The sequence below is a fragment of the Ctenopharyngodon idella genome, chromosome 1 (genome assembly GCF_019924925.1).
Source record: "Ctenopharyngodon idella isolate HZGC_01 chromosome 1, HZGC01, whole genome shotgun sequence".
Classification (NCBI taxonomy): Eukaryota; Metazoa; Chordata; class Actinopteri; order Cypriniformes; family Xenocyprididae; genus Ctenopharyngodon; species Ctenopharyngodon idella.
The window spans coordinates 43,674,805-43,688,897 of record NC_067220.1 but is presented as its reverse complement, the minus strand read 5'-3'; the positions used below and the strand labels follow the sequence as shown (position 1 = coordinate 43,688,897).

Here is a 14,093-nt window from a genome sequence, read left to right as displayed (position 1 = left end):
GTCATAACTTTAATCGCACTTGATAGTATTCCGCTGAATCATAGTGCAGGTCCCTCCACCCATGTTACCCAATAGGATGATGATGATGGTGATGAAGCTGTTTTTACTGAGGGAGGGACTCAAGCGAGGTTGAATATATTGTGTATATGAGCGTCTGATAGTTCAGAGACAGTTGGATACAGACAGGCACGATGCGTGTGGACTCTGTGTGGCTGGCGGCTGTAGTCGTCTCATTACCGCTCCTCTCCCTCTGTGACCCCCTGTGAGTATAACACACACAAGTGATACTTGCTGAGTTGTGATAATAATTAACTGGTTAAAAAAAATAAAAAATAGCTTTTACATCTTTCTCTATCATTCAAGGGATAGTTAAACCCCAAAAATGAAAATTCTGTCATCATTTACTCAGCCTCAAGTTGTTCCAAACCTGTATAAATTTCTTTCTTCTGCTGAACACAAAAGAAGAATGTTGGTAACCAAGCAGTTAATGGGCCCCATTGACTTCCATAGTATTTTTGTTTTCCATACTATGGACGTCAGTGGTACCCACAACTGTTATTCTTCAAAATATCTTCTTTTGTATTCAGCAGAAGAACCTGAGGAATTTTCATTTTTGGGTGAACTTTCCCTTTAAGCAATTAGAGCCCAGCTACAGGATTGCTGTGCTTCTTGTTTATCTGCTTTTGCAAAGAAGTTCTGATTAGTCCAACTAAATCACTCAGAACAGAATGAGATAGTTGTAGGTAAATGTTTAAATTTAACTGGTAAATGGTGTTAAACATACAGCACTGTATTTAATTAATCTCATAAGATAACTTTGGCAGCCCTAATTTTCGGTAAATAATAAATGATTTAGTGCTGTATCCTTTGTAAAAGTGCTGTGTGAAATGAGACTATTCCTACCTGCTCGTCCTAAATGAACCTGTATTGTTCAGCTACATTCTCACGGCCCCGAACCTGCTGAGAGTCGGGTCCCCAGAGAAAGTGTTTGTGGAGGCGCAGGACTATTCTGGAGCCAGTCTGAATGTTAAAATCTCAGTGAGAAACTCTAAAGATAAGCGTGAAGTGACGAGTAGATCAGTTTCCCTGACATCTGCCAAGAACTACCAGGATCTGGTTGAGATAGAGGTGAGGTGAAAATCTCAGATGAAATGTGGAGAGAATGTTGTCTATGTGACAAAAATGTCCAATGTTAATGCATATCAGAGAGGATGTTTTACAGTGGATTTAAACTGTGGATGGTTGTTTTCTCTGTTGGGCTCTGGGTGAACACTGTTTTTCAGCGTGTTCATTCTCAGTTGTCAGTGTATCTTGTGCCTGTAGGTACCCAGTAATGCGTATTCCTTTGAGAAGGGAATCCAGCAATATGTGATCCTGCAAGCTCAGTTTCCACAGAATCTTCTGGAGAAACAGGTCATGGTGATTTTTCAATCTGGGCACATAGTTTTACAGACTGACAAGACCATCTACACTCCAGACAGCACAGGTGGAAATATTTGCTGTTCTACATTTGTTTGTTATTCAACCAGTTTTGTCTCTTAATACTTGAGATCTTAGATGCAATGGCACAGATGCTTGTCTTCTCCTTCTAGTTTATTACAGGGTGTTTTCACTGAGTTCAGGCATGACACGGCCTGTAGAAACTGGAGTCCGAGTGGAGATCTTGGTAAATGTGCCCACCATCTGTGTATTTGTGTGTTTTAAAGTATAGTCGTTTGTTTGTGCATGTGAGTTCAAATTTGCTACACACAAATGTTTATATTTGTTCATCTAACAGTTTTGATGCAACAAGAGAATAATTATTAATCTTCAATATTGACAGACACCTGATGGCATCAGCCTTCAGAGCAAATCTGTTTATCCCGATGGAGGAATGGTGTCAGGAACATTTAGCCTGACTGATCCGGCCAGGTGAGTATCTGTGAGCCTCCTATTTGAGTACTTCGAAAGTATTGAAGATATTTAAGATTAATACCTGAGTCAGTTTGTTGGCACTTTTCAAAAAATAGAGTACTGTACAAATTGGTGTTCCATCTTTGTGCCTTTATTTTAAAGCAGTAAAGGTACAAATCTCATGTCCTTTAGAATGAAGACTGTTCAATATGTTGAATATTTATTTTGAAGGTAGGCTAAATAAAATGCAAACCTCATTTAAATAAATATAATATGATATTATATGGTAATATAATTTTCTGAAGACACCTTTTTCACTGACCACTTTTTGAAAACTTTTGTTCTCTTTTTATGGAAAGTACCTTATGTGAATAAGATTGTGAAATGATGACATTTAAACTTTAATCAGCCCAGGGATATGGAAACTTATGGCGTGGCACCAGAACAGCCCACAGACGAACTTCTCCAGTGAGTTTGAAGTCAAGGAATACGGTAGGTGAATATGGTTGGGTCTTTGCGAGCTATTACGAAACAACATTACACAATACAACCATGATATTTGCAATCCAGTGTTATCAACTCAGGTTCTTCCTTTTCTTCTTGCAGTCCTGCCCAGCTTCGAGGTTTCTTTGAGACCACAGAAAGCCTTCTTCTATGTGAACGATGACAGTCTAGTAGTCGATATTGAAGCCAAGTACAGTGCTTTTTTTTGTACTGAGTATTATGGCCATATGCATTTTATTTAATAGCTAGCAAATATAAATACAGTAGCAATATTTTAGAATACAGTAGTTATTAATGTATATAAGTGTGTGTTTGTGTATTCTAAAGGTATTTGTTTGGGGAGACAGTCAATGGTCATGGATTTGTTGTATTTGGTGTGATTACTGAAGATAATGGGAAAATAAGTTTACCAGGCTCCTTACAGAGAGTGAAGGTACTACACACAAACACACACATGCATATGTTTTAAAAATACCCTATTGAATTTGTATTAAACTTAGATTCTAGGATTATTTGCTCCATATATGAATCATTTCTGTTGTTTTTTTATATATAAAAAAGGCCTTCCTCATGAATGTCGTAAGCTCAGAAACACGCGTCTTATGTGTTCATAATTTTTACTTAAATATATGCAGACACACACAAAGTATAATGAGTCCATATATGGAGAAAAAGTTCACAAATACACCAGGAATTACACTGATCTGAAAAGTTCTAATTCTCTTGTTTCTGTGTTGAATGTCAGATCTGGGATGGAAGTGGAAGAGCAGAACTGAGAAGGAGACACATCCTAGAGACCTTCCCAAACATCATGCAGCTTGTTGGCCAATCACTGTACATTACAGTGAGTCTGCTGACCGAGTCTGGTAAGAAACAATAAGGACATTTTCTGGCCTCAAAAACATTATGTAATGTGCATATGTTTATTTCCCATTATTATCGTACGTGTGTGTCAGGCAGTGAAATGGTGGAAGCTCACAAGAAAGGCATTCAGATTGTGACGTCACCGTACACCATCCACTTCAAAAAAACACCACAATTCTTCAAACCTGGGATGCCCTTCGATGTCTCGGTATAAAGCATAGACTAGAAGCAAAAAAACTAACTTAATAATCTTAAGAGCAATCTTTTAGTAAATATTACTGTTCCTTATTTTTTGTTCTGGGTTTTTTGTAAAGGTCTATGTAACAAATCCTGACCAGACACCTGCTAAAAATGTGGAAGTGGAGGTCAATCCTGGAGGGGTCAGAGGTCAAACAAGAGCCAATGGCATTGCAAAGGTTACCATAAACACTCCGGGAGGATCTTCTGCACTGGAGATCACTGTAAGACCCGCCATCTCAACTGCACTGATGTTCAGTCAGATTGAAAAATCGATGGAGTATATTGTACGCAGCACATCAGAAAACAATGTATTGTTTCTTTTCAGGCAAAGACCAAAGATCCACAATTAAGCAATGAACAGCAGGCAGTGAAGAAGATGACGGCTCAGGCATATGTTCCCAAAGGTGGCTCCAGGAACTACTTGCACATCGGCATTGACACTGCAGAGCTTCAGATCGGTGATCAAATGAAAGTCAATCTGAACATGGGAAGAAGTCCAGGAGTCAGAGATCAGGATTTCACCTACATGGTGAGAGACAGTCATGTCATGATTCAAACAGAATTTTTTTTTTTTCATAAATGTATTCAGTGTCTTTCATCTGTCTCATTTTCAGATCTTGAGTAAAGGTCAGATCATTCATGCAGACAGGTTTAAGAGGAGGGGACAAGCTCTAGTGACTCTGTCTCTACCTGTAACCAAAGTCATGGTGCCGTCCTTCCGCTTCGTGGCTTATTACCATGTGGGCTCGTCTGAGGTGGTGTCTGATTCAGTCTGGGTTGATGTGAAGGACACGTGCATGGGAACGGTAATTTGGCCCTGGTCATACAACACTATGAACCGATCATCATTTGTTTTCTGATCTATGTTCTTTTCTCTCCCAGCTTAAAGTGGAAGTTCACGATCCAGTAAATGTCTATGAGCCTGGTGAAGAGTTTGGCCTGAGAGTAACAGGAGACCCTGGGGCCAAGGTTGGATTGGTTGCTGTTGATAAAGGCGTTTATGTTCTCAACAACAAGAACAGACTAACTCAAACAAAGGTTGGTAGATCAGAACTGAATCTTTCCATTGTAACTGGAAAGAAGCAACATTTTTCTTAACTGAACATATTGACTTCATCCACTTTGTCATTGATTCCTCAAATAGATCTGGGATGTTGTTGAGTCACATGACACTGGCTGCACAGCAGGAAGTGGAAAAGACAGTATGCAAGTTTTCAGTGATGCCGGCCTGCTGTTTGAGTCCAGCTCCGCTGGAGGAACTAGCATCAGAACAAGTACTTGCATGATTTTTTTTTTTTTTTTTTGACCTATTCAAAATGACCCATGTACAAACTTCACTACTATCAATGATTGCATCTTACCAATTCCATTTTTAAAATTGGTCTGTTCCAGATGCTGCATGCCTTTCTTCATCTCGAAGGAAAAAACGAGAAGTAACCATAACACATTTCAGAGAGACTTTAGGTTAGAAAGCTACATCCCTCCATTTACAAATTTTGATGCATAAAAAGCAAACCTCAAATTTCACACTAGTGACGAAGATGGCACGAAGAATGGTCTAGGATGAGTTTGAGAAACTACATATTTGGCATTCAATTTTGGCATGACCTAAGGAATCGGAGGGGAAGGAATTTCTAACTTCACAGTTCAAATATTATAAGTATAATTGCAAGTTCAACTTTGAGCTACTGATGGCACCAGAGAATTTGAGACAGAGACCTCAAATTTGGCCTGAAAATCTTTGGAACTCCCCACAATTAGTATGCCATTTATGACAACTTTTTACCATACAGTTCTAGGGGTTCATACAGTTCACCCTGCAAACAAGCCTGCACTTAGGGCTGCCAGTGCAGGGCCCCTGAGAATTTGCTCTTTGGCAAAACATTGGCCTCTTAGCGCTGGCCTTGCACAGGCAGCCCTCACTTAGCCTCCAGGAAGCCTTAGCGCTGTTTTATTGAAAATAATAAAGTTTGAAGTCAGCGCTATGGAGGTAAGCACTTGCTTTAGTTGGGCTCTTGACCCTTGACTACTTTACTTTAATGTTTTTCTGGCTGCTATAACTGTGTGTTTCTGAAACACATTTGTCATAGCAAAAGTTGTGAGAAGTAAAACTGATCTGATGATTCAGTCATCATGTAGTGGCCTGACTCTCTGATCACATTATTTAGATTTAATAATTTCACATTATAGTAGCCTTAGAATATCAGTGCATGAAATATGGTCCTGCTTTAATATCTTGAATGTTTTTAAGTCATTATGTAGAAATTATTCAGACAGGATCAAGTAGACTCACATAGTCATCAAGAGTCGGCATATGAACCTCAACAATGGTGACAATCAACAATAAGCTTTTTTTTGTGTGTGACTTTAGTAGCTTGTTTTGTGATGTTCAGAGTTCATCTGAATATTTTGTTGATTGTCACCATTGTTAAGGTTCATACGCTGACTCTTGATGTCTGTGTGAGTCTACATGTTCCTGTCTGAATAATTTCTGCGTAATGACTTAAAAAGCACTCAAAATATTAAAGCAGGACAAATTTTTCATGTAGTGGTATTCTAAGACTACTGCAAAGTGAAATTATTAAATCAAAATAATGTCCTCATAGATCAGACCACTATATGATAACTGAATCATCAGATCAGTTTTTCTTCTGCAATTTTTGCTATAACAAATGTGTTTCAGAAATACACAATTACAGCAGCCAGAGAAACATTAAAGTAACGAAGTCAAGGGTCAAGAGCCCAACTAAAGCAAGCGCTTACCTCCATAATGGTGACTTCAAACTTTATTATTTTCAATAAAACAGTGCAGAGCCAGCGCTAAGGGGCCAAGGTTTTGCCAATGAGGAAATTCTCAGGTGCCCTGCGCTGGCAGGCCTAAGTGGGCCTGTAAAGGGCCAGTGCAGGCTTATTTGCAGGGCATGGACTCCGAGCCAGAAATGAAGACGACGGCCAGAAAACTAACAGAAACAATATGTGCTTACGCACCCTTGGTGCTTGCCCCCAATTGAATTGACATTTGTAATCAATAGATGAAAAAGATGTCAAAACAAAAAAAGACTAACAAAATTTTATGTAATCTTGGGTTTGCAACATAATTTGTTATCAGTCTCTGTCCGTTTCTCATTTTTACATGATCCACTTCTAGTGAACAAGTACTCTGGCCTTGAGAAGGAATGCTGTCTGGATGGAATGAAGAATATGGTTGAACTGAAATACACTTGTGAGTATCGGGCAGGATTAATCCAGGATGGAGAGGAGTGCAGACGGGCTTTCCTGCACTGCTGCAGTGAGATGACCACCCGCAACAAAGAGTCGGATGAACAAGGCGAAGGGACTCTAGCCCGCAGTAAGAGCATTCTCAATAATAGAATACATAGTTCAATTTAAACACTCCAGCGAATTCACCTGGTGTCAGATCCTGCTTCAGGTGTGTCTTGAGCAGGATATTTTAACCCCAGAGCTGTTACCAGTTGTGGTTCTGTAATTGCAATTGGGAAAATTACCTAGTTTAAGGGTTGCTTCTGTTTTGTGAAAATAAATCAAACACTCTTTCACTCACAGGTGAAAGCGAAGAGTTTGTGAACTCAGATGATATTGTGTCACGTACGCTCTTCCCTGAGAGTTGGCTGTGGGAGGAAGTGGTGTTGCCCAACTGTCCGTCAAATAACCGCCAGTGGTGAGTGTGACTTGCAGTTTCCATCAGTCGGTGCTCAGCCAGTGATGTCCCTGTTTTAGTAAAAGATGATCTCTCTTCTAGTCAAACAACCACCGTACCCAGGGACGGCTTCCATTTGAAAGACTCCATAACTACCTGGGAAATCACAGCCATCAGCTTGTCCAAGACTCATGGTACAGACTGTTGATGTAAACACACAAGTCACTTATCCATATTAAAGGAATATCCTGGGGAATTTTCCATCCTTATGCATTGCATTTGTGGCATGCTGATTACCACAGACAATAATTTCAAAGCATTTCTCCTTTTTCTATGTTCTGTTCGGTCTTACAGAGGGGTGACAATGTTATACACAGCAAAAACTCCAGTGTTAAATTAACTCTCCTGGGAGTTTATTTGACTCCACACTTATGAGTGTTAAATGAACACTGAAACACTGTTAAAGTTCATGAGATAATTAAGTGATTGAGTGATGATTGACCATTATTGAAGACACCTGATGTTAAGAAGCAGAATCATCAAAGGAGAATACCACAATTTTGTCACCATCATGGAGATCAGGGTTTGCTTTAGTTGAGTTTTTGACCCTTGACTTTTTAATATTAGATTTTGTTTGGCTGCTGTTTTGTTTGTAAGTTGTAACTGCCAGACAAGCAAAGAGAAAAGATGATCAGTTGGTATTGGTTATGTTTTCACATAATCATTATTTGACCTGAATCACTGAACTCATTTAGAACCCAATCTCTGAGTTAGATTTACATTATTGATTACAGCAGCACTGTGATTCTACAGCAGAAGATCCAGCTTTTTCAGTATAATCCAAAGGATTTCTTAAAAGTTGTTCTGATTTTCTGTTAGGTTCTGAGTTTCTTTTAGGTTCACAGAGGCATCAAGAATCAGCCTGTGAATCTCAACAGTGGTGAGAATAATAAAGCGTGTTGCAGTGCATTCTGGGAGCCACCAATCAAAATTCATCCATGGCTCCCATCATGCGTTGCTGCATGAATAAATTATGAGCTGAATTGTCTTAGTAATTTCCTTTATTCTCACTATTTTATTTTTTGCTGTTTTATGTGACTTTTTAGAAGCTTGTTTTCTAATGTTCAGAGTTGATCTGTTTATCAGAATATGTTGCTCTTCTCCGTTGTTGAGATTCATACGATGATTCTTAATGTCTGTGGGTGCCTAAAAGACATTAAAAAAAAAGACTTTTTTATTATTATTATTATTATTATTATCATCATCATTATCAGAACAACTTTTAAGAAATCCTTTGGATTATATATAAAAAAGTTGATCTTCTGCTGTAGAATCACAGTGCTGCTGTAATCAATAACGTAAATCTAACTCAGAGATTGGGCTCTAAATGAGTTCAGTGATTCAGGTCCAATGATGATTATATGAAAACATAACCAACACCACCTAATCATCTTTTCTGTTTGCTTGTCTGACTGTTATAACTCAGTTACAACAGCAAAACAAAACCTAATATTAAAAAGTCAAGAGACAAGAGCCCAACTAAAGCAAATCCTGATATCCATGATGGTGACTTAAAAATTGTGCTTTTCTCCTTTGGTGATTCTGCTTGTTAACAGGTGTCTTCAATAATGGTCAATCACCACTCAATCACTTAATTATCTCATTAACTTTAACACTTATTCAGTGTTAATTTAACACTCTTATTTTAACACTTTAACACTCTTGAGTGTGGACTTAAATAAACTCTGAGAGTTTTTGCTGTGTAGGCCTGCAGTACATCTCATGTTTTTTTTGTGACAGCTTGCTCTCTTTTTTCTCTACAAAGGTATCTGTGTGGCAGATGTCCATGAGATGACAGTGATGAAGAACTTCTTTATTGACCTAAAGATTCCATATTCAGCTGTGCGCAATGAGCAAATTGAAATCAAGGCCATTATCCACAACTTCTACAGCAGAAAAGTAAAGGTTAGATTGGAAGAATGATTTACTATGGCAAACCTTATCGGACAGGCGCTCAGCATGACAGAATCTGCTTTGGATATTATCAGCTTTCCTTTCTTCATAAGAAGTATGTGATTTACATTTCTTGTTGTAGGTGCGCGTGGAACTGAAGGAAACCAAGGACATCTGCAGCCCGGCCAGTAATAGAAGGAAATTCCAAACTGTAGTGACAGTAGATGCTAAATCATCTCTTTCTGTACCTTTTGTCATCATCCCAATGGCTTTGGGACGTCACGCCATTGAGGTGAAGGCATCTGCCTCGGGACGTGGGAGCGATGGCGTGAAGAAAGATCTCCTAGTGGTGGTAAGAACAAGAAACCATGACAAACAAAGTGTAAGTTTAACATATGGTAAAAAAAAAAAAAAAGTCTCAGGTTACACATGTAACCATGGTTCCCTGAGAATAGGGAGCGAGATGCTACATCCCCTAGGGGTTGCTATGGGGAATGCCTCCGGCATTACCAGTGTCTGAAGCATGAGTCTAAACAAGACAATGAACTTGATGTTGGCAGGCGGCAGCCTATGACGTCATCACCGGTGTGACCATGAGTATAAAATGGCGCCTGTGAAATACATCATCCACTTCTTGTGCAGGAATGCTGGAAGCATGGCACGAAAGGGTCTCATTCCCTATTCTCAGGGAACTATGGTTACATGCGTAAACTAAGGTGTTCCCTTTCAAAAGAGAACTCGTGCTGCATCCCCTTGGAGTCACTATGGGGACCGAAATACCCATGCTGCCATGCTAAAGGGATAAGTCCTCATCCCTAAGGTGCACCAGCAATGATCATAGACCAGAGCTTCTCAAGAATGGAGGCTGCAATAGGATCAAGAGAGGAAGCCTAACTATGTTCAAATTCAGGCCAGTATCCAAGGAGGCTCACAGAGAGCCTAACACTCAGAACTTGTGTTAAAATCTCCCTGAAAAGTGGAGGCCTCAAAAGAGAGGCCTGGGCAACACAAGGCAATACAGAGAAAGTTCAAAAAGCTAAGCTTTCTCAATATACTGGTCGCAAAACTCCACAGAGCGGAGGCCTCAATACAACAACTCTCAAAATGAGAGGAGGCCTGGCAACACTCCACACTTAAGTTCAATAGTTAGGGAGGCTCCCAGAGATCCTAACAACCCAGCATACTACCTTACCGCCTAGCCGAGCTCTGGGAGAAGAGGCCTCAATATGATGACTCTCTAAATCGAGAGGAGACCTAACTAAGTTCCACACTCAGGACAGCTTTCAAGGAGGCTCACAGAGAACCTACAACTCACAATCGCTATCCCAGCAGAGCTCAAAGGAGCAGAAACCTCAAGAAAATAACTCTCTCTAGCGAGATGAGGCCTGACAATGCTTGCAGTAGCCAATGAGGCTCACAGTGAGCCTAGATACTCAGCATACCTGACTGAGCTCTGGGAGTTGAGGCCTCAGTATGACGACTCTCTGAATTGACAGGAGACCTCACAACACCCCACGCTCAGGATATCTTGCAAGGAGGCTCACCCAGCCTACTGCCCGCAATCACTAACCTAACGGAGCTCAAGAGAGCGGAAGCCTCAAGAAAATAACTCTCTGTAGCAAGAGGAGGATGGCCGACGTTCACAGTCCTAACTATTTATCAAACATATCCGAGCTCTAGGAACGGAGGCCCCAACGTAACAACTCTCTAAATTGAGGGGAGACCTAGCAACACCCCACATATATATACCAAACACATATATCATGTGTGTCATCGGGTGTCAGATAACGCTGACACGGAGGAACACACTGCCTGAAAGACTTAGCACCTGTGCTAGCCGAAATCACCTTGTTTAGACACACATTCAAGCAAACAGGTATCCTGAAGACAAGAAAGAGATGCTTTTATACTCACGGTCGCACTGGTGATGATGGCATCGGCTGCTGCCTGCCAATGTCAAGTTCATTGTCGTGTTTAGACTCATGAGACACTGGCAATTCCCCATAGCAACCCCTAGGGGATGCAGCGTGAGTTCCCTTTCGAAAGGGAACTCATCAGATACCAAAACATTTAGATTTCTATGTAGTGACGTATATAAATAAAATGGGATACATTTTCCACAGAATTCCTCAAAGTTTAAACTCTAGCAACATCAACTGAGTACAGCAAGATTTCCAAGAAGGATTTATCATACAAATATGAACCATTCATTTTAAAAGAAAATATTACTTAAAAAATGAATAACTAACTAAACTAATTTGACAGGTTTTTACTGAACACAAACTTTGATTTCTCTCTCTTCTTTTCATGTTTCTCCACCTGGTAGTCTGAAGGTGTTTTGAACAAACTTAATGAAAATCTGCAATTGAGTCCTTCTAAAAGAGGTAAGAGGATTCCAACAAAACAGGCATAGACACAAGAAATTGTTATAGTCATCATGTATAGTAGTCTGATTTATTGATCTCATCCTCATACATTTTTCATTATAGTAGTTCTGTGATGTTACAGCAGTTCTGTTATAAATCTGAATAATTTTTTAAACACGGAACATCATCAGCATTTGAAACTTAAAGGGGTGGTTCACGTTTTTTTTTTTGTTTTTTTGTTTTTTTTTTAAAGCCGTATTTTTCATATATTTAACCTTTATTCTACACTGCTGTTTCCCTTCTCCTAAAAACACTGTTGAGTTCCTGGTTCTATGAAGCCCCTCCCTCAGAAATACGCAATGGACTGAGATTGGTTAGCTGGCCCTGTGTATTGTGATTCGCTGTCCAGAATACGTTGTTACGATTCACGTTGTCCGGAAATGCCACGCCCCTTACCATTACGGGCAAACGTCGCATGTGTTTAAAGCTTTACTGTAGCTGAATACATGACTGAGTGGTAGCATTTTTGTAAAGGTATTGTTTAATTTATAGCATGAAAGTCAAGAAACGCCAACAAACACCAACAGAAGTTTGCTGGTGTGATTACATAGAAGTTTATTGGTGTTTGTTGGCATTTGTCTGAGAAGTATGCAATAGAATTTAGCTAACTGGCTAGTGAAGCCAAACCGTGTTGGTCTTTGTTTACATCCCAGAAACTATATAACTTTATAAAACAATAAAACATACTTACAGGTTGGGGCCTATAAACAGCAGCTTCTGCTTTTAAAGTGGGAACTGCTCCATCTTTCAGTAATAGCCTTGGTGCAAATCAAGCATTGAACTCGTGTAGATTCTGGAAGCTGTCTTCTGTAAAATGTGCAGCACAGACAGCTAAATTAGCATTATAATTGTCAGGAACAGAATTAAACATAAATTTTAAACATTGTTCCCGAAGTCCAGTGTCCCTCCCTAGGAAGAAGACTTGTATGGACGCGACATGGCCTCGCCCACTTTTATGCGTGTTCCCTGGGGCAGTGTTTATGTTAATTGCAGGGTTTATGATGTCACCAACCCGGGAAGAAGCTTGTTGTAGTCCAAACCAGTCATTTTTGTAGGCATTAAACTGCCATAACTTTAAAAGACAATATCTCCATTTGCATTGAACTTTCAGTGCTATAACTTTGCAGATACTGTTTATTCTCAAGCAGCAAAATTACACACAAACTAAAGTTAAAAAGGTGGAATCACAATGAACCACCCCTTTAACAATGGTGACAATCCAAAAAAAGTGCTTCATGTTGCAATGCATGATGGGAGCTATCAATAAAAACTTACCCATGGCTCCCAGCATTCACTGCGGCACAAATAAATTATGCAGCTGAATTGTTCTATTATTTTCATTAATTCTTAATATTTGCTTTTATTTTGCTGTTGTTTTGTTGCGAATTTAGTAGCTTGTTTTGTGTTCAGAGCTGATCAGATTATCAGAATATTTTGTTTATTGTCACATTGTTGCAATTCATATGCTGATTCTTGATGTCTGTGTGTATCTATATAATGCAGTAGTTTCCATGCACAATGTATTTATGAAACAGTTCAGTTTATCGCTGCTGGATCTCAAGCTATAGAATCTCTCTAGAACACTGTTGAATTACAGGTTAATTAAAATTACACATCAAGCATATAATCAGAGCTTTACAAATCTTTGAAATCTTCATTATCAAAATCTAACCATCATGACCAGGTCATAGTTTCATTTGCCATAACAAATGTGTTTTATAAATACAAAGTTGCAGCAGCCAAAGAAAAAGCTAAAGTTAAAAAGTCAAGGGTCAAAAGCCCAACTAAAGCAGACACTGATCACCATAATGGTGACATTAAACAAAACATTCAATAAAACATCCATATCTAAATCTCTGTTAATTGTCAATAAGAACTTTTGTAGATGTATGACAGAAATAAAGTCAAACTGGTTAGTAATAAGTCCAATAATGTGTATTGGCTCGAAGTCAGTTGTAGTTCTTGTGTTTCTGCTCATCTCTTCTCTTTTTCTGTGCTTGTTGTTCCTTTTTCATTCAGTCTGCTTGTTTACAGCAGGTGCTCATCACTAATGCTCAATCATCACTTAATTAATCACTTAATTTTCTAATTAACTTCAACACTGCTTCAGTGTTATTTTAACACTGTAGTGTAGACACATATGAACACTGGTGTTAATTTAACACTGGGGATTTTGCTGTGTACACTACATCTGAGATGGGTTTAGTAAAAATGTACAAAAATCCACAATCTTTAAAATCTATCACAATCTATTTTATGATTTTTGTCCTAAGTCCTGTTAATTTGTGACCTTCACTAGTAATTCAAATTTCTGTCCTGCATGCGCACACACACACACACACACACACACACACACACACACACACACACACACACACACACAAAAGAAAAGTAAAGCATGACTGAACAGATGCGGTCTTTTCGGAACAGGTGGTCAACATGTGCAGGTGATCAAGAGCCTTATAATGAGGGACCAGGCACCCAACACACCAGCCAGCACGTATATATCTGCAATAGGTGACTCTTCTAACATAATATAAGTTTGTAACATAATA

The 14,093-nt window shown here is 39.2% G+C and overlaps 1 protein-coding gene across 1 annotated transcript in view; it reads left to right on the top strand.

The window, feature by feature from the left end:
- Nucleotides 1–166: 166 nt before the first annotated feature.
- The window catches only part of LOC127512407 (complement C3), a 33,746-nt gene continuing 19,819 nt past the window's right edge, over nucleotides 167–14,093 (top strand). The window contains exons 1-23 of the mRNA XM_051893314.1: nucleotides 167–262; nucleotides 936–1,128; nucleotides 1,324–1,486; nucleotides 1,593–1,666; nucleotides 1,823–1,911; nucleotides 2,303–2,385; nucleotides 2,500–2,587; nucleotides 2,725–2,830; nucleotides 3,143–3,263; nucleotides 3,354–3,469; nucleotides 3,576–3,722; nucleotides 3,827–4,030; nucleotides 4,116–4,307; nucleotides 4,384–4,539; nucleotides 4,646–4,775; nucleotides 4,894–4,965; nucleotides 6,650–6,850; nucleotides 7,066–7,180; nucleotides 7,262–7,353; nucleotides 8,985–9,124; nucleotides 9,255–9,464; nucleotides 11,439–11,496; nucleotides 13,969–14,055. Coding sequence (XP_051749274.1) covers nucleotides 192–262; nucleotides 936–1,128; nucleotides 1,324–1,486; nucleotides 1,593–1,666; nucleotides 1,823–1,911; nucleotides 2,303–2,385; nucleotides 2,500–2,587; nucleotides 2,725–2,830; nucleotides 3,143–3,263; nucleotides 3,354–3,469; nucleotides 3,576–3,722; nucleotides 3,827–4,030; nucleotides 4,116–4,307; nucleotides 4,384–4,539; nucleotides 4,646–4,775; nucleotides 4,894–4,965; nucleotides 6,650–6,850; nucleotides 7,066–7,180; nucleotides 7,262–7,353; nucleotides 8,985–9,124; nucleotides 9,255–9,464; nucleotides 11,439–11,496; nucleotides 13,969–14,055 — 2,908 coding nt within the window. The 5' untranslated portion in view covers nucleotides 167–191. The remainder of the gene's footprint in view (nucleotides 263–935; nucleotides 1,129–1,323; nucleotides 1,487–1,592; nucleotides 1,667–1,822; nucleotides 1,912–2,302; nucleotides 2,386–2,499; nucleotides 2,588–2,724; nucleotides 2,831–3,142; nucleotides 3,264–3,353; nucleotides 3,470–3,575; nucleotides 3,723–3,826; nucleotides 4,031–4,115; nucleotides 4,308–4,383; nucleotides 4,540–4,645; nucleotides 4,776–4,893; nucleotides 4,966–6,649; nucleotides 6,851–7,065; nucleotides 7,181–7,261; nucleotides 7,354–8,984; nucleotides 9,125–9,254; nucleotides 9,465–11,438; nucleotides 11,497–13,968; nucleotides 14,056–14,093) is intronic.